This window comes from Muscardinus avellanarius (genome assembly GCF_963383645.1).
Source record: "Muscardinus avellanarius genome assembly, chromosome: 18".
Lineage (NCBI taxonomy): Eukaryota > Metazoa > Chordata > Mammalia > Rodentia > Gliridae > Muscardinus > Muscardinus avellanarius.
The window spans coordinates 42,011,691-42,030,522 of NC_137804.1; the positions used below are offsets into that span (position 1 = coordinate 42,011,691).

Here is an 18,832-nt window from a genome sequence, read left to right on the forward strand (position 1 = left end):
TTCACGCCTACAATCCCAGTATGTGGGAGGCTGAGACAGGAGAATTGCATGTTCTAGGCCAGCCTCAGCTACTTAGCGAGGCTCTCAGCAACTTGGCAAGACTTTTTCTTTTTTATTTTTTTGCGGTACTGAGGATGGAACCCAGGGGCATTCTACCTCCGAGTTATACCCCCTGGCCTATTTTTTATTTTTTATTTATTCTTTTTTTTTTTTTTTTTTTTGGTGGTACTGGGGTTCCTGGAAGCCCATCTACCTCGGGGCTACACTCCCAGACCTATTTTACACTTTCTATTTTTAGAAACAGGGTCTCTTAAGCCAGCGCGGCTGGCTTCGAACCTGTGCGATCCTCCTGTTTCCGCCTCTCAAGTGCGGGGATTACAAGCGTGTGCCACCACGCCCGGCTATTTATTATTATTATTTATTTATTATTATTATATTTTTTGTGGTTTTAGGGTTCTTGGAAACCCTGCTACCTCCGGGCTACACTCCCAGACCTATTTTATATTTTATTTGGAAACAGGGTCTCTTAAGCCAGCTCAGTCTGGCTTCGAACCTGCGTGATCCTCCTGTCTCAGCCTCCCAAGCATGGGGATTACAAGCGTGTACCACCATGTCCGGCTATTCTTTATTTTTTTATTTTTTTTCCAGGTCTGGGGATGGAATCCAGGGGCATTCGACCTCCGAGCTACACCCCCTGCCCTATTTTTTATTCTTTATTTTGAAACCGGGTCTCACTGAGTTGCAGAGGGCCTCACGAAGTAGCTGAGGCTGTCTGCGAACCGCGAATCTCCAGGTCTCAGCCTCCCGAATGCTGGGATTACAAGCGTGCCCACCATGCCCGGCTTCCAGGCACTTTTAGACAAATTCCTGCGGAGCTGCTGCCTCGGAATGGCGAGGCCACCCACGGTCCACGCTGCAGGGCCCAGGGAGGTCCGGCCACCTGTGGGAGCCTCCCCGCCTGGACCCCAGGCCTCCCCTGGATCCAGCCACGGGTCTCCAGAAAGCCTCCGTCTGGCCGGCCACCCCCTCCTGGACTCTGAGGAGGCCGAGGACCTCTCTATTACTTTGGAATTTTCCTCCCAGGCACTGCCAGCGCCTTCAGGAATATATTAAAGGAAAAATTTTCCAGCCAATGCGGGGTGATTTTATGGCTGTTGGGGCCGGAAACCAGACCGCAGAGTGGAAAGGCCCGGTCACCCCGAGCGGCCCCGGCGCCCGGAGGCCTGGGTCCTACAGTCTGCCACGGTCGCTCCCGCCAGGCCCGACTGGAAGGCAGTCCGTCCGTTCAGGAGGCAGAGGTAAAGCTTGGCGCCGACACACTTGCAATCGTTTATTCACTTGACAAACATCTGCCGGGCTTCTGTGTCTGCACCTCTGGGTCAGATGCCGGGGAGTCTGTGGAGGAGGAAGGGTGTCCCCCACCCTTGGGGAGATGGCAGGAGGGTGGAAGGGGGTCCCAAATCACCCCCTTGTCACGGAGCCGGCCCGGGCGGGGAATGGCTTGCCTGAGAGGGTCCCAGGAGGAAAGTGAACAGCAAACCCCTTCTGAGCGAGTCCAAAAGCAGTTTCCTGGTTTTTAAGGGAGGAGAAATTCAGATAACATACAATTGATCACGTGACAGTGGACTTAAGGAGGCCGGGGCAATCCCCGTACCTGGGAGGCTGAGACAGGAGGAGCGCAGGTTTGAGGACAGCCTCAGCTACTTAGATTGTGTTTTTTAAATAAAAAATAAAATAGGGCTGGGGGTATGGCTCTGAGGCAGAATGCTCCTGGGTTCAACCCCTAGTACAAAACAAACGAACAAACACAAACACACACAAAATGTACTCACAGTGTGCAAACGCCACCTCTGCCTAGTTCTAGAACATTCCACCCCCATATGGAATCTCTTCCCCGTCAGCAGCTGGGCCCACTCCCCTCCCATGGTTTCTGGCAACCACCAATCTGCTTTCTTCTCTCTGAGTTTCCCTGCATTGGCCTCATCATGCCAATGGGGTCGCACGCTGTGTGGCCTTCTGTGTCTGGCTTCTGTCACTCAGCGTCACATTTTCAAATTTCATCTCCATTATATGTCAATGCTTTGTTCCTTTTCATGGCTGAATAATATTCCGCTGTATAGACAATTTCGTTTACTTATTTATTTCTTGTGGCCTTTGCATTGTTTCCACTTTTTTTTTTTTTTTTTTTTAGAACTGGGGATTGAACACAGGGCCCTTCTACCTTCAAGCTCCACCCCAGCCCCTTTTTTTTTTTTTTTTTTGTGGGTCTGGGTATGGAACCCAGAGGCATTTGACCTCAGAGCTACACCCCCCTGCCCAATTTTCTTTCTTTCTTTCCTTCTTTCTTTCTTTCTTTCTTTCTTTCTTTCTTTCTTATTTTTTGGTGGTACTGGGGTTCCTGGAAACCCTTCTACCTCCAGGCTACACTCCCAGATCTATTTTTTATATTTTTTTTATTTGGAAACAGGTCTCCTAAGCCAGTGAGGCTGGCTTTGGACCTGCGCGATCCTCCTGTCTCTGCCTCCCAAGCACGGGATTACAAGCGTGTGCCACCATGCCCGGCTTCTTTATTTTCATTTATTTATTTACTTACTTACTTACTTACTTATTTTTGGTGGTACTGGGGTTCCTGAAAGCACTTCTACCTCCGGGCTACTCTCCCAGACCTATTTTATATTTTTATTTGGAAACAGGGTCTCTTAAGCCAGCACAGATGGCTTCAAACCTGCGCGATCCTCCTGTCTCCGCCTCCCAAGCGTGGGGATGACAAGCGTGTGCACCACGCTGGGCTTATTCTTTATTTTTGAAATAGGGTCTCACTGAGTTGCGAAGGGCCTAAATAGCTGAGGCTGTCCGCAAACCGCGATCCTCCGGTCCCAGCCTCCCAAGTACTGGGATTACAAGTGTGCGCCACCAACATACGGCTTGTTTCTATTTTTTTTTTTTTTTTCCGTACTGGGGATGGAATCCAGGGGCATTCTACTTCCAAGCTACACATCCCCAGCCCTATTTTTTAGTCTTTTTTACTTTTTTCCCCCCTGCAGGTGTAGGGATGGAACCCAGAGGCATTCGACCTCCAAGCTACACCCCCTGACCCCTATTTTTTATTCATTTTGAAACAGGGTGTCACTAAGTTGCAGAGGGCCTCACTAAGTAGCAGAGGCTGGCTGTGAACCTGTGATCCTCCTGTCTCAGCCTCCCAAGCGCTGGGATTGCAAGCGTGTGCCAATGGACGCCCAGCGCCTTTTTAACTTTTGAAACAGTGTCAGCCGGGCGTGGTGGCGCACGCCTGTAATCCCCGCGCTTGGGAGGCGGAGACAGGAGGATCGTGCAGGTTCGAAGCCAGCCGCACTGGCTTAAGAGACTGTTTCCAAATAAAAAATATAAAATAGGTCTGGGAGCGTATCAGTACCACACCAAAAAAAAAAAAAAAAAAAAAAAGAGTTGCAAATGGCCTAAGTAGCTGAGGCTGTCCTCAAACTGCAATCCCTCCTGTCTCAGCCTCCTGAATGCTGGGATTACAAGCATGGGCCACCACGCCCGGCTAGTTTCCACTTTTAGAAGTGAACATCTAAGCCCCCAAATTTGTCTGAGTCCCTGTTTTCACCCCTTTGGGATCTAGACCGAGGAGCTTTTGGGCACTGTGGCGGTCCTGTGTTTAATGCTCGGTGCTGCCGGGCTGTACCCTCGGCGTCTCGGTCGGCAGCCGTCCTAGCCGTGGGGACAGGGTCCAGCTCCCCTTCGATCCCGGTCACCTTCTAACGCAGTGCACCGGTTCCTTATTTCTAAGAGGCTTGCTTCCTGTCCATCTCTGACCGAGGCCGAGAAGGTCCCTGTCCGCGGCCCTCAGTTTGCGCACGGGGCGGCCACCGCGAGGTGTGATTTACTTTCCTTCCCCCACACCTCCTAAAACAGCCACAGGGAAATTCCACCTTTGAGATCCAGCCTGAACCTACCTTCCTGATGCTCCGGCGGCGTGTCCCCAAAAAAGCAACCTGTGGCCTTAGAGCCGGGCCGCCTGCATTCCCCTCCACAGGCAGCACTTTCTGAGATCAGTGGTCGTCTTCAAAGGGGCCATTCAAAGAGGGGAGGGAGGGCGTGAACACACGCACCCATTTTTCTCTGCCCCTCCCAGGCGCCTGTGTGCCACAGGCACGTCTTTGAAGCATCGACGGGGGTCTGCGGAGGGGGCACCTGAAACTCACAAGCGTCCACTGTTGCTGGACCTGAGGTGAAGGAGTCGGGGCCCAGCTGGCTGGCCAGCTCTCTGCAGGCGGGGCGGCGTCCACACCACTCCCGGGCTCCGTGGCGGGCAGCTGGGAGGGGCGGCGGGGATGCCCAGCGGCTTTTCCCAGACCTGGGGAATGTGCCTCTCCGCGGCCAGGGCCGCCGCTGGCTCTCCAGGGACATCTCTTGGTGCAAGAGAAAAATTCCGTTTTCTAGGATTGGACGGCCGCCTTGGAGCGAGGGGCTGGGCGCAGGGCAGGGTTGTGAAGTCGGGACTTGGGGCTCCGGGGTGTGTCTAGGTTGGACTTGGTCACCTGGGGGGACCAGCTTGGGGGGCCCGCTTCTCCCTGGAATCCGGCCTGGGCTGGGAGACGAGGGGCCTGCAGGGGAGACCCGAGAGGACGTCTGCGTGGTTGGAAATGCTCGTTTCAATGGTAGATTGTTAAAATGGGGACAAAGGAGAGACAGGGGCCGGCCAGGAGCAAGCCCTCGCCTGACACGCGCGTCACTGTCAAACTACAGGGCGTTGGCACTGGGGTCCCAGTCCACAGGGGAGGCAGAGAGGCCAAGGCCTTGCAGAGAGGCCGCGCAGCAAGCGCAGGGCTGGGCAGACATGACAGCTGGCCTGCCCCAGTGACGGCCCGTCTGCAGCCAGCCGTGTCCGCAACACAGCTGCGTGCCATGCTCTGCCTGCCTGCCTGCCTTCCTTCCTTCCTTCCTTCCTTCCTTCCTTCCTTCCTTTCTCTCTCTCTTTCTTTCTTCTTTCTTTCTGGTACTGGGGATTGAACCTACTGGCATTCTACTTCTGAGCCACACCCTCAGCCCTCTTTATTTTTTATTTATGTACTGGGGATTGAACCCAGAGGCATTCTACCTCTAAGCTACACCCCAGCCCGGTTTTATTTCTTCTTTGGGAATAGGGTTTTATTAGGTTACTGAGAGCCTTGCTAAATTGTCAAGGCTGGCTTTGAACCTGCCATTCCTCTGTCTCAGCCTCCCAAGTACTGGGATTACAAGCATGTGCTACCTCACCTGTTTTTTTTTTAATTATTTTTGGTGGTATTGGGGCATGTGTGTGTTGTGTGTGTGTGTGTGTGTGTGTGTGTGTGTGTGTATATATATATATATATATATATTTTTTTTTTGGTGGGTCTGGGATGGAACCCAGAGGCATTCTCCTCCAAGCTATACCCTCTGTTCTCATTTTTATTATTTATTCTAAAACAGGGCCTCACTAAGTTGCGAAGGGCCTTGCTAAGTTGCTGGGGCTGGATTTGAACCTGCAATCCTTCTATCTCAGCCTCCCAAGTACCAGAATTTCAGGCGTGCCCCAACATGTCTGGCTTTTTCTGTCTGGCTTCTAAAACTCAGCTTTGCGTTTTCCAGGCTCAACCATGTTATAGCAGCCGTTAGTGGCTTCATCCTTTTTTACGACTGAGTAATGCTCCACGGTGTGGCTGGACCACATTGTGTGCATGCGTTCGTCAGGAGACGGACATGCGGGCTGTGACTTAGCCTCCTGGGTGCGGCTAGAATAGAAGCGCACAGCCGGGGTGGTTTCAAAACATCACAAATAAATGTTGCTCACAGTCCTGGAGGCTGGAAGCCCAGGACCACAGCACTGGTGGAGTCCAGGTCTGGTGAGGGTCTAGCATCTGGTTCATAGACAGCACCTCTGTGTCCTCACAGGGCAGAGGGGCTGCCTAGCTCTGTGGAGTCTCTTAAAAGGGCACTAATTTCACCCATGGGGGCTACGCCTACCATGCCATCCCCCTTTATGGGCCCGATTTCAACATGTATTCAGAGAGGCATAAACATGCAGCCCCTTTGTAGGGATGTGGGTTTTTTTTCTTTGTTTGTTTGCCTTTTAACTGTTATGAATAACAATTCTTCATATATATATATATATGATTTTTTTTGCAGTACTGGAACCCAGGGGCATTCTACCTCCGAGCTACACTCCCAGCCCTATTTTTTATTCTTTATTTTGAAACGCAAAGGGCCTCACTAAGTAGCTGAGGCTGTCCACAAACAGGGATCCTCCTGTCTCAGCCTCCCAAATGCTGGGATTACAAGCGCGCGCCACCACACTCGGCAGCCTCTGCCTTTTTAAGTGGAGAGTTTACTCCATTTTCATTTAGTGTATTTACTAATGAGGAACCATGTCCATTCCTCCATTACTGACTTTTGCGTTAGATATGTCCCAGTGTACTATCATGTCATTTTGTACATGCGAGTGCATGTAGACAATAAAAGATGCTTTGAGCTGGGCATGGTGGTATACACCTGCTTCAAAATAAAAAATAAAAGCCGGGCGAGGTGGCGCACGCTTGTCATCCCAGCATTCGGGAGGCTGAGACAGGAGGATCGCGGCTTGCGGACAGCCTCAGCTACTTAGCGAGGCCCTCTGCAACTCAGTGAGACCCTGTTTCAAAATAAAGAATCAAAAAAATAGGGCAGGGGGTGTAGCTCGGAGGTCGAATGCCCCTGGGTTCCATCCCCAGACCCGCAAAAAAAAAAAAAAAAAACCATAAAATAAAAAACAAAGACGGGCGTGGTGGTGCACGCTTGTAATCCCCACGCTTGGGAGGCTGAGACAGGAGGATCGCACGGGTTCGAAGCCAGCCTCAGCGACTTAGTGAGGCTCTCAGCAACTTAGTGAGACCCTGTTTCCAAATAAAATATAAAAAAAGGTCTGGGAGTATAGCCCGGAGGTGGAAAGCCTCTGGGTTCCACCCCCAGTACCACAAAATAAATAAATAAACAAACAATAATACAAACAAAGGACTGGGGTGTAGCCCCAGGTAGAACACCCCTGGGTTCCACTCCCGGTACTGTGAATACTAAGAACCAAGCCATAGAGTGCAAGGGGCACATTCGGGAGGCTGGGACGGGAAGATCGCGGTTCGAGGCCAGCCTTGGCTGCTCAGCGAGGCCCTGTTTCAAAATAAAGAACCAAAAAATAGGGCTGGGGGTGTCGCTCAGAGGTAGAATGGGCCTGGGTTCCATCCCCAGTACCGCAAAAAAAGAAAAAAAAAAAGTACAAAGGGCAGCAACAGCCTCGGGGGCGGCGGGGGCGGCGGACCCTGCGACGCCCCGCTCGCTCTGAGCACCCACTCGGCGCCCGGGGCCCGGGCGCGCAGCGAGGGGCGTGTCCTCGGGCCGGCGCGGCGGTTGGGCCCCGCCCTCCGCGCGTGCGCATGCGCGTCCCGTGGTGCCGCTCGGCGGCGGGCGCGGGCGGGGTCGGGGCGGCCGAGCGGAGCGCGCGCGCCTGCGCGGCGTCGGGCTCGCGCACGCGCACCTGCGCCGGCGTCGGGCTCGCGCACGCGCACGGCGGCGGCGGTTCCTGCGGGGGGCTGCGAGCGGCGGGCGGCTTCGAGGCGAGCTGCGGCGCTGAGGGGGCGGCGGCGGCGGCGGCGGCCGGCGCTCGTGGTTCTCGGCCCGGTCCGCTGCGGGGCGGGCGGGGCGGGAGGGACCGGCGCGGGGCGGCGGCGGCGGCGGCCCGGGGCTGCGGCCTAGGCCTCGGCGCGGCGGCGGGCTCGAGTGCGCGGCGCGGCCGGCCCGCGGGCCTGCGCGGCGGCGCCATGAGCGTGGAGGCGTACGGGCCCAGCTCGCAGACCCTCACCTTCCTGGACACCGAGGAGGCCGAGCTGCTGGGCGCCGACACGCAGGGCTCCGAGTTCGAGTTCACCGACTTCACCCTACCCAGCCAGACGCAGACGCCCCCCGGCGGCCCCGGAGGCCCCGGCGCGGGAGGCCCGGGCGGCGCGGGCGCGGGCGCGGCGGCCGGACAGCTCGACGCGCAGGTGAGCGGCACATGGCGGGGCCGGAAGCGGGCCGGGCCGCGGACCTGTCCAGCTCCGACGCGGGCCGGGCCGACCTGTCCTGGGAGCCGCGTGCGAGCCGAGCCGAGCCGAGCCTGGGCGGCCCGGCCCGGGAGGATCCCACACAGGCCGGGTCTGGGCGGCGGGACCTGCCCTGGCCCCGCAACACTGGCCGCGGCTGACCTGCCCCGGGGCCCCACGCGGACCCGGCCCAGGGCGACGGCTCTGTCGGGGTTCCGGACACCAGCCGGGCCCCACTTGCCCAGGTTCCCGTGCACCCTCCAGCCGCCCCAGGCCGGGCTGGCCCGCCCCGCAGATCCACGCTGGCCAGGCCGAGTCTGACCCAGCCTGCTGTTCTGTAGGGCCAGGCCTGACCTGCTTTGGATCGCTACTGTGGCTGGACCTGCATACTGGCCAGGGCCAAAGTCATCTGACCCACCTCCCCCGACTCTGACCGGCCCCAGTTCGCCGGTCCTAGGTCTCCCACTCTTACTGGGATCAGCTTATCGGCGCTGCCCCCCCCCCCATTTGGGCTAGTCTAGGCGGACCTGCTCTGGGTCCCCACTCAGGCCGGTCATGGTCTTGTTTTCCCCATTGCTAAGGCCAGAGTAACTTTTCCTGCCCCCCAGCTCTGGCAGGAGCCCCATCCCGCCTTCTCAACTCTGGCTGGCCCAGGTTCACCTATTACTATTACGGGTTCCTGCATACCTGCAGCCTCCTTCCCCCGTGGCTGGTGGGCCTTTGCCTGTTGTACTGCTCTGCCCTGAGGCCTTAGCCCCACACGGGTCCTGGTTAGGGGACCTGCTCTCAATCCCCTTCCGGATGGTGTTCAGGTGAACCTGCTCTCACTCCTTTTCCGGGTGTCTGGCCTGTCTCTGGCCCAGCCCGAGGTGACATGTCTCCAAGTTCCTCTCCAGCTGGGGCCATGGCCTGCTCTGGCCTGGCTCAGGGCTGGGCCCCTCTGGCAAGTCCAGCCTCCCTGTGTCAGCCTCTGACTGGGCACCCCTTCCCATTCAGTCACACCACACTGAGTGAATTCAAGTTTCTCAGTGTAAGGACCCTGGTAAGTGGAGGAGCAGAGACCGTGCGGCCTCCCTGCAGAAGCAGGTGCTCTCTGGCTTACTGGAGAGGCAGGTTGCATTTTGTTTTCCTTGGTTGCCTGTTGCTGAAACCAACCTGTTATGTAACTCAGCCCTGCCTTGGAAAAGTTTGAGTTTTGTTCCGCCAATGGGATGGCGATAGTGGGTTTTACATAAATGAGTGTGCCACGTCGGAAACTTTTATCTTTAGTGATGTGGATGTTTCGCAGAGGCTGCTTGGTTGTTTTCAAATTGGGGTTTGGGCTTTGAGGATCTGCAGAGTGTACTTCCTGGGCCTGGGTTCCTTCCTAGGGTGGGAGGGGGGTTGGCTGGAGACGGAACCACCAACCACCCACCTCTGGGTCTCTGATTGCCTTCACCTAGAGCTTGCTTTGTGCCTGGCACCTTCCTCGAGTTTATTTCCACGACTTCTCGGCCAGGGAGGAGCTACCGGACTCAGGTTGCCACAGGTGTCCCTCGGCCTGTCCTTGTGCTTCAGGGCTCGGGGAGTGGCCGCCCCCCATCCTCAGCCACAGTGAGCCTGTTCCTGGGGAGGGGTGCTCTGTGCTAGTTGGTTGAGTCACTTCTGTGGGTAGACCACCCACTTGGGCATTCTTTTAGCCGCTGATAGGAGAAAACATTTGACTCATTCTAACCTGAGAATCCTTAAAATAGAATGCCCACTAACGCAGGACATCAGGGGAACAGGTGTGCAAGTAGAGCTTTTTTCTTTTTCAGTTTTGTTTACATTTGGTGAAGGGAGGAAGAGAGGGAGTTGCCTGGAGGGTTGAGCTGGGTGAGGCCCCGCCTCCTCATAGTTCCCTGGCTTTGTAGGTCTCTGCTTCCCCAGCTGTAAAAACTGGGGGTGGCAGTTATATTTTTGTTCCTTTTAAAATAAGGGAAATCTGAATCCATGTGTAAATGACCAGACAGTGCTGCCTGAAAATTGTGTCCAGCAGGTGGGGAGGGGGAAAATAGGATCTCTGTCCAGCAGCCAACTGTGGGGGCCAGTGCGGGGGGGTGAAAGGTAGTGGTTTTATGGTAAACCCTTTTAACTATAGCTAACATAAAAGGGCAAACTTGCAACAACTTTGACTTCTGCTGCATTCTGTTGGCAATTAATTGTGGGTTGTATCCTCTTTGATTTGAAATCATCAGTTCACTTTTCTAAACTGGGACACTGTGCACAGACCATTGAGGGTCTAGGTCGGAGGTAAGCACTACCTTGAGTTCACTAGATCCTGAAGACATCCAGGTGTGGGTTTTTTTCTTTATTCTTGGGGCTTGAACCCAGGGACATTTTACCTCTTAAGCTACACCCCAACCCTATTTTTTATATTTTTATCTCCCCCCCCCCCGTACTGGAGATGGAACCCAGTGGGCATTCAACATCTGAGCTACACTCCTGGTCCTATTTTCTAGTCTTTTTATTTTTGAAAAGGGTCTCACTGATTTGCAAAGGGCCTCACTAAGTAGCTGAGGCTGTCTGCGAACCGCGATCCTCCAGTCTCAGCCTCCAGAATGGTGGGGTTACAAGTATGCGCCACCAAGCCCAGCTATTCTTTTCTTTTGAAATAGGGTCTCTCCAAGTAGCTGAGGCTGGTTGCAAACCTGCAATCCTCCTGTCAGCCTCCCAAGTACTGGGATTACAAGCATGCACAACCACACCTGATTACCCCCAGCCCCCCCTCCCTTTTTTTTGTGGTACTGGGGATGGAACCCAGGGGGATTCTACCTCTGAGAGACACCCCCAGCCCTATTTTTTATTCTTTATTTTGAAACAGGTCTCACTGAGTTGCAAAGGGCCTCACTCAGTAGCTGATGCTGTTCGTGAACCTGCGATCCTCAGTTCTCGGCCTCCCGAATGCTTACAGGCGTGCACACCACCCCCGGCTATTCTCTATTTTGAAATAGGGTCTCATTGAGTTGCAAAGAGCCTCACTAAGTAGAAGCTGAGGCTTTCCTCCAACAGGGATCCTCACCCTCCTGAATGCTGGGATTACAAGTGTGTACCATGGCTATTCTTTCTTTTGAAACAGGGTTTCACTAAGTTTCAGAGGGCCTCACTAAGTAGCTGAGGCTGGCCACAAACCTATGTGATTTTCCTGTCTCAGTCTCCCAAGTACTGGGATTACAAGCGTGCACCACTACGTCCAGTCCCCCAGCCCTTTTTGTTTTGAGGCAGGGGTTTGCTAGGTTGCTGAGAGTCTGGCAAGGTTGCTGACGCTGGCCTCATATTTGAGATCTTCCTGTCTCAACCTCCCAAGTTTTACAAGGATTACAGGTGTGCAGCATCACTCTTCCTTGCTTGTGTGTGTGTGTGTGAGATACTGGGGACTGAACAGAGGGGCATTCTTCAGAGTTAAAGCCCCACTCCTACTTTATTTTGAAACAGGTCTCACTAGTGATGAGGCTGGGCTTGAACCTGTGACCCTTCTGTCTTAGTCTCTCAGGTACTAGGATTACAGGTGTGTGCCGCTGTGCAGCTTTTCTTACTTAGCCTAACTCCGAGGACCCTCCCGTCTGTAGCCTAACTTTGGATGTGTATCTGGTGAAGAAGAGTGCTGTCTGCTTGTGTCACAGGAGAGCCTGATCTCAGGGACATAAACGAGTGAGAGTATGGCCTGAAAGCAGGAGGAGATGATCCCCTGTGTCGGGGTGGCATGGACTGCCTAAAACCTGGGAAGAGTTCCCTGGCTTGGATAAGGAAGTGGCTGTGTAGCCAGCCAGTCACTGGGGGCTTCTACTCTGCCCCTGACCTTTTCCCACTGGTGACTGGCTGGCAGCTGTCAAGGGCAGCCACTTTTGTTGCATAGCGATGTTGAAATAGAATTCACACGCTCTACAGTTTACCCCTGTAGTGTACAGTTCAGTGGCTTTTAGTATATTCAGAGTTGTGTAACTGTCACCAAAATCAATTTGAGAACATTTTAAACCCCCCTGAACATAAAATGCTGTATCCATTAGCCCCTCAGTCCTCCTCCTCCAGGCTCAGGCAACCATTGGTCTTTGCTTTCTGTCTTTGTGGATGTGCTTGTTCTGGACATTGGACGTCAATGGGATCATATAGTATGTGGTGTCTTGTGGCGCTGGGGATTGAACCCAGGGGCATTCTACCTCTGAGCAACACCCCTAGCCCTGTTTTTATTCTTTATTGTCTAACAGGGTCTCACTGAATTGCAAAGGGCCTCACTAAGTAGCTGAGGCTGGCTTTGAACCTGCGCAATCCTCCCGTCTCAGCCTCCCAAATGCTGAGTGGGATTACAAGCCACCATGCCTGGCTTATTCTTTATTTTTTGAAACAGAGTCTCATTGGGTTGCAAAGGGACTCACTAAGTAGCTGAGGCTGTCTTCGAACCGCTATCCTCCTGTCTCAGCCTCCCAAATGCTGGGATTACAAGCGTGCGCCACCATGTCCAGCTCCGATTTTGTTTCTTATTTGGAAGTGTCTCACTGAGTTGTGGAGGGCTTCACTAAGTTGTCAAGGCTGACTTTAAACCTGCTATCCTCCTGTCTCAGGCTCCCAAGTACTGGGATTACAAGTGTGCGCTACCATACCTGGCTTGTGTCTTGTGTGTGATGTTTTGTATGTGGCTTCATGTTTGTTTTTTCCACCTGATGTTGAAGGTCTTTACTCAAGCTAGCAAGTCCTCTACCACTGAATGAGCCACAGCCCCAGCCCTATTTCTGACTTTTCCTTGGCATAATGTTCTCAGAGTTCATCCAACATTATAGCATAGATCAGTGCTTCATTTCTTTTTGTGGTTGAGTAATATTCCCTTGTATGGACGGTTCACATTTTGTTTGTCCGTTTGCTGGTGGCCATTGGGCAGTAGTGCTGCTCTGAGCATGGCTGTGCAGTCCTTTGGGATGTGTGCTTTCAGTGCTGTCGCTGGCTCTGTGCTGCCCCTGCGCCCAGCCCTGTGAGGAGCCACTGAATGGCTCCCCACGTACTGCAGTTCTTGGTGGCGGTGCTGCCCTTGCCAGTTCTGCACAGTGAGTCTGCCTTAGAGTATGCATTAAGGTGGGGTGTGCATCCCACAGGGGTGGGGGGAGCAGGGATGAAGATGAAGACACTTTTTTTGGGGGGGGTACCTTACCTGGGCCCCTCTCTGACCTCCCAAAGGACCCTGAAAGGTAATTTCACAAGTCCTTTGCAGAGCTTAGGTAGCAGAACTTTTGGTCTGCACAATTGGTGTATTTCTTCTTAACTTGCTGATATCAGGTTTCCTCTGAATAGTGGAATTACCCCAAAAATTCACGAGGTGGGGACACTGCCGAGTAACAAAGAGGAGGGAACCGCTCACACACACCGGCATGGACGAGGCTCAGACTCATTCTGGAAGGCGCTGCCCAACTTGCAGTAGTGGGGAGTGGATGGGGTGGGAGGCACTGCTAAAGGCAGGGGAGCCATACTGGTGGGGCCACCGATGGGTGACGCTGTGCCGATCGTGGTGACAGCTCTATGGGTGTTTATATACGTTGCTGTATGCCAGGTTCAAAGATTAGAAACCTTAAACATACAGCCTTTGTTGCCTGTCAGTTATGCATCAGTGAAACTGTTAAAGAAAATTCCCACAGATACCCCACTGCCCACCGGTGCCAGGGGCTCTGTTTTGTTAAAGGCTACAGTGCCACCCGGGCCTCTGTACACTGCTGGTGAGACGATCCCTCCACCTCCTGTGAACAAGCAGGAAAATGAAGGTGTCTGTGCATGCAGCCAGCAGCTTTGTCCTGGAGAGCCCCAAACTGGCAACAGCCTGGCGGCCATTGGCAGGCAGGTGGACAGAGGATGTCCATCCCGTAGGGGAAGGCAAACCTGTTTTGGTTTTGCCAGCTTCTCTTGGTCTCAGCTCCCCTGAAGTGTTGAGGTTGGAAAGAAATACATTGCAGGCAGGAGTACAGTTCCACATCAGATCCTGTGCCGTAGTCCCTCGCAGGCAGGAACATAGCTCTGGATTGGTGCTCGAGGTCTGGAGTCCTGTCTCCTGCAGGTCAGGCCTGTGCCTAGACCTCCCTCCACTTGGAGCTGCAGTTGACTTCCCACGCTGGAGTTTTACTCCTCTGAGCTGGAGCCACTTCCTTGTTTTAAAACCACCATTTTAGCCAGGCATGGTGGTGCACACTTGAGGTCCCAGTACTTTGGAGGCTGAGATAGGAAGATGGCAGGTTCAAGGAAAGCCTCAGGAAGTAGTGAGACTCTCTTCAACCTAGCAAGACCCTGTTTCAGAATAAAACTTAAGTAGCTCAGAGGTAGAATGCCCCAGGTTCAATTCCCAACACCACAAAAAATAAAACAAAAAAGCCCCCGCCATCTTTCTCCATTGTATAAGGGACAACGTCTAGAACAAGCTCCTGCCTGTTGGAATTCCCTTCCCTTCCTTTCCCACCCGCCAGGCCCTCGCTGTGCATTTCCTCTCTAGTTTCTCTTCACGTGGCAGAGTACTAAGAATAAAAAGATGCTGCCTCATATTCACAGTGTCATCCTGACCACCTTGAGTTCATGACAGCTGTCCTGACTGGTCCTGGACCCAGAGTCGCCTTTCCTCCTGCCTTCTGAGCCTGGACCTGATGATCGTTCCCCACAGTCCTGGGTTTCCTAAGAGCGATGAGTTGTTTTTTTTTGCGGGTCTGGGGATGGAACCCAGGGGCATTTGACCTCTGAGCTACACCCCCTGCCCTATTTTTTATTCTTTATTTTGAAACTGGGTCTCACTGAGTTGCAGAGGGCCTCACTAAGTAGCTGAGGCTGGCCGCAAACCGCGGTCCTCCGGTCTCAGCCTCCCGAATGCTGGGATTACGAGCGTGTGCCACCACGCCCAGCAAGAGCGATGAGTTTAAAATGCACACGTGACCTTGCCCGGTGTGGTATTGTGAACTCTCAGGATACAGCTATGACTTCAGTGCACTGTGAAAACGGGAGGCCAGGTGCTGCTTACCTTGGGGAGCTTGGCAGGTGCTTGGGCATCTCCTTTCCCTCACTGGAGTTTGTTTCCAAATTGTTAAGACTGTTAAGACTAACCCACTGGGTTAACCCTTACAGTACTGACTCTAAAGGCTGAGACAGGAAGATTGCAGGTTAAAGGACAGCCTCAGCAATGTAGTAAGACTCTCAAAAACCTAACCGACCCTATTTCAAAACATAAATAAATAAATAAATAAATAAATAAATAAATGGGCTATGGTAGAGCCGGGCATGGTGGCGCACGCTTGTAATCCCAGCATTTGGGAGGCTGAGACAGAAGGATTGGCGTTCGCAGCCAGCTTCGGCTACTTAGTGAGGCCCTCTGCAAGTCAGTGAGACCCTGTTTAAACTAAAGAAAAAAGCCGGGCGTGGTGGCGCACGCTTGTAATCCCCGCGCTTGGGAGGCAGAGACAGGAGGATCGCGCAGGTTCGAAGCCAGCCGCGCGCGCTGGCTTAGGAGACCCTGTTTCTAAATATAAAATGTAAAAAGAGGTCTGGGAGTGTAGCCCGGAGGTAGAAGGGCTTCCAGGAACCCCAGTACCACCAAAAAAAAAAAAAAAAACTAAGGAAAAAAATCAAATCGGGCGTGGTGGCACACGCATGTAACCCCCGCGCTTGGGAGGCAGAGACAGGAGGATTGCGCAGGTTCAAAGTCAGCCTTGCTGGTTTAAGAGACCCTGTTTCCAAATTTAAAAAATGCATAAAATAGGCCTGGGAGTGTAGCCTGGAGGTAAAAGGGTTTCCAGGACCCCCACCCCAGTACTACCAAAAAAAAATCGAGCTGGGGGTGTAGCTTAGAGGTAGAATCCCACTGGGTTCCATCCCCAGTACCATAAAAGGTGGGGGGCTAGGGTATAGCTTGGGAGTAGAATGCCTCCTGGGCTCAATCCCAAATACAGAAAAAGAAAGGGAAGAAAAGAAGGATCCAACACTACAGTGAGTGGCAAACATGTAAAACAGTGGCGTGGGGGGGTATGGGGACGTTCTATTCCTAGTTACACACCAGCATTTATTTATTTATTTATTTATTTATTTATTTATTTATTTATTGGTGGTACTGGGGCTCCTGGAAACCCTTCTACATCTGGGCTACACTCCCAGACCTATTTTTATACTTTTATTTGGAAACAGGGTCTCTTAAGCCAGCGGGGCTGGCTTTGAACCTGCGCGATCCTCCTGTCTCTGCCTCCCAAGCGCGGGGATTACAAGCGTGCGCCACCCCACGTCCGGCATCCAATTTTATTTTTATTTATTTTTATTTTTTGTGGTACTGGGATTGAACTCAGAAGCACTCTACCTTATAGCTACACCCACCAGCCTTATTTTGTTTTATTTGGAAACAGGGTCTTGCTAGGTTGGTGAGAGTCACTGCTTGCTGAGGCTGTCTTTGAACCTGCAATCTCCTGCCTCAGCCTGCCTTATTTATTTATTTATTTATATTGTGGTACTAGGGATTGAACCCAGAGGCATTCTACCTTTGAACTACAACCCCAGCCTGATTTTATTTTTTATTTGGAAACAGAGTTTCGCCAGGTTAATGAGTCTCACTTCTTGCTGAGGCTGTCCTTGAACCTTCTATCCTTCTGTTTCAGCCTCCCAAGTACTGGGATTATAGGTGTGTGCCGCCACACCTAGTTCCCTGCCTTTTTTGTGATACTAGGGATGGAACCCAGGGGTCTTCTATCTGTAGGCTAACCCCAGCCTGATTTTATTTGGAAACAGGGTCTCACTAGGTTGAAAGAGTCTTGTTACTTGTTGAGGCTGTCCTCAAATCTACAATCCTCCAGTATCAGCCTCCCAAGCTCTGGGATTACAGATATACACCACCATGCCCAGTTCTGCGCCCACCTCCCCGCAGGTCTGGAGATCTGGGGATGGAACCCAGGGGCATTCGACCTCCGAGTTATCCCCCCCACCCTATTTTTTATTTTGAAACAGGGTCTTACTAAGTTGCGGAGGACCTCACTAAGTAGCTGAGGCTATCCACAAACCATGATCCTCTGGTCTCAGCCTCCCGAATGTTGGGATTACAAGCGTGCGCCACGCGCCTGACTTGTCGTTTTTTTAAGCTGCTGATTGAACTAGGGGCATTCTGCCTCCAACTACACTCCCAACTCGTTACTGCTTCACAACAGGGTCTTGCTAAATTGCTGAGGCTCCTGTTTCAGCCTCCCAAGTATTGGGATAATCATGTCACTTTACCTGGTTCCTTTTTTTTCTCTTTGTTTTGGTACTGAGGATTGTACCCCGAGATGCTCTTTCTCTGAGTTGTACCCCAGCTGTACTTTTGTCCCACTATACCACTGTTAACTAAAAGGCAAAGTTCTCCCTTACTCCAGCTCTGGAGCATAAAGAGAACAAAGAAACACTTTCTTAGAGCTTCTTTGAGGTCCGACTCACTGCCAGGGAGTCTCTTGTTTTAGCATGAGTTAGTGTGGTTGGGTAGATGAGCGGGCTGTGTGCCGTCCCGGCTGCGTGGTGTCTGATCCCTACATGCTTTGCCTGCCCTTTCCTCCCCTCTGGCTTGCCCTGCCATCTGGAGTTGCAGGCCCACAGCTTCCGGATACGTGCGGTTTCAGGGTCTGGCTGCCTTGGAGAACTATGTCACTGGCCAGTGGTCCCCAGTGGAAGACATGTGCTCACCTGAGGACCAGGCCTGTGTGGGGCTCGAGGTTGTGACTCTGCTCTGTGGGCATCTGTCTCTGAGCCCTGCCCGTTTGCATATATTTACTTTCATGCATTCTGTGCTGGTGCGGTCAAACCTCCCCCTCTTGGCCTTGAACTCTGGCCTCTGCAGGTTTCCTACTCAGCCTCACTGTGCTTGGAGGAGGGCTGAGGGCAGTAACACCAGCTGGCAGAGAAGGGCACCTTGGTCAGCTGCACTTGCTCTGTTAGGAGATTCCGCATGCTACCTTGCTGGGGTGCACTGAGGCCCCAGGGAGAGGTCCTAGAATGGGGAGTGGTTGCTGTGTAAGGCCATTTTGGGAGGTGGTGTGGCATGTGCCTGGGCTATAAGGCTGGTGTGAGCTGAGGGGCCCCACCGTTGCCTCAGACTGCAGGAGCTGTGACCAGGGCCCTGGGCAGTACACCAGCCCCACAGACATACGTGCATCCTACATGTGTGAGCCTGAAGCCCGCCTGGCATGTCAAGGCAGCAGGTACATGGACACCCCCTCTCCTCGGGCTTCAGACTAGAGCAGGCCAGAGCTGTCCACAGTGTTCTCGGCCCCCCTGGGCTGAGATGGGCTCCCCTCCTGCAGAGAGGCACTGTTGCAAGGGGCCTTGCAAGAAAAGGGCTGCACCCAGATGGTGGTTCATAGTTGGGTAGTTTGTGGCTGTCTCTAAGGCTGTGTGCTCTCCTCAGAACTGGCCAGTTCCTGATGCTGTCCATAGCTCCACATCAGGTCACAGCCCGAACTCCTCTTGGGTTGGGAGTTTCCTCTAAAATTCTGCTTCTTGCCGGGCGTGGTGGCGCACGCTTATAATCCCCGCGCTTGGGAGGCAGAGACAGGAGGATCGCGCAGGTTCGAAGCCAGCCGTGCTGGCTTAGGAGACCCTGTTTCCAAAAATAAAATAGGTCTGGGAGTGTAGTCCGGAAATAGACAGGCTTCCAGGAACCCCAGTACCACCAAAAAAATAAAAAATAAAAATAAAATAAAATAAAATTCTGCTTCTTCACAGACAGGGGCTTCTGGGTCATAGGGTCCAGCTGCTGACAACAGGTCCTGTGTCTTCCT

The 18,832-nt window shown here is 53.1% G+C and overlaps 1 protein-coding gene across 2 annotated transcripts in view; it reads left to right on the forward strand.

Annotated features, from left to right (window-relative positions):
* Positions 1-7,811: 7,811 nt before the first annotated feature.
* Positions 7,812-18,832, forward strand: part of UPF1 (UPF1 RNA helicase and ATPase) — a gene marked incomplete at both ends in the record, with an annotated part of 38,403 nt that continues 27,382 nt past the window's right edge. For both annotated transcript variants that reach the window (XM_080715964.1, XM_080715965.1), the window contains one exon: positions 7,812-8,033. In XM_080715964.1, the coding sequence (XP_080572090.1) occupies positions 7,812-8,033 (222 nt within the window). The remainder of the gene's footprint in view (positions 8,034-18,832) is intronic.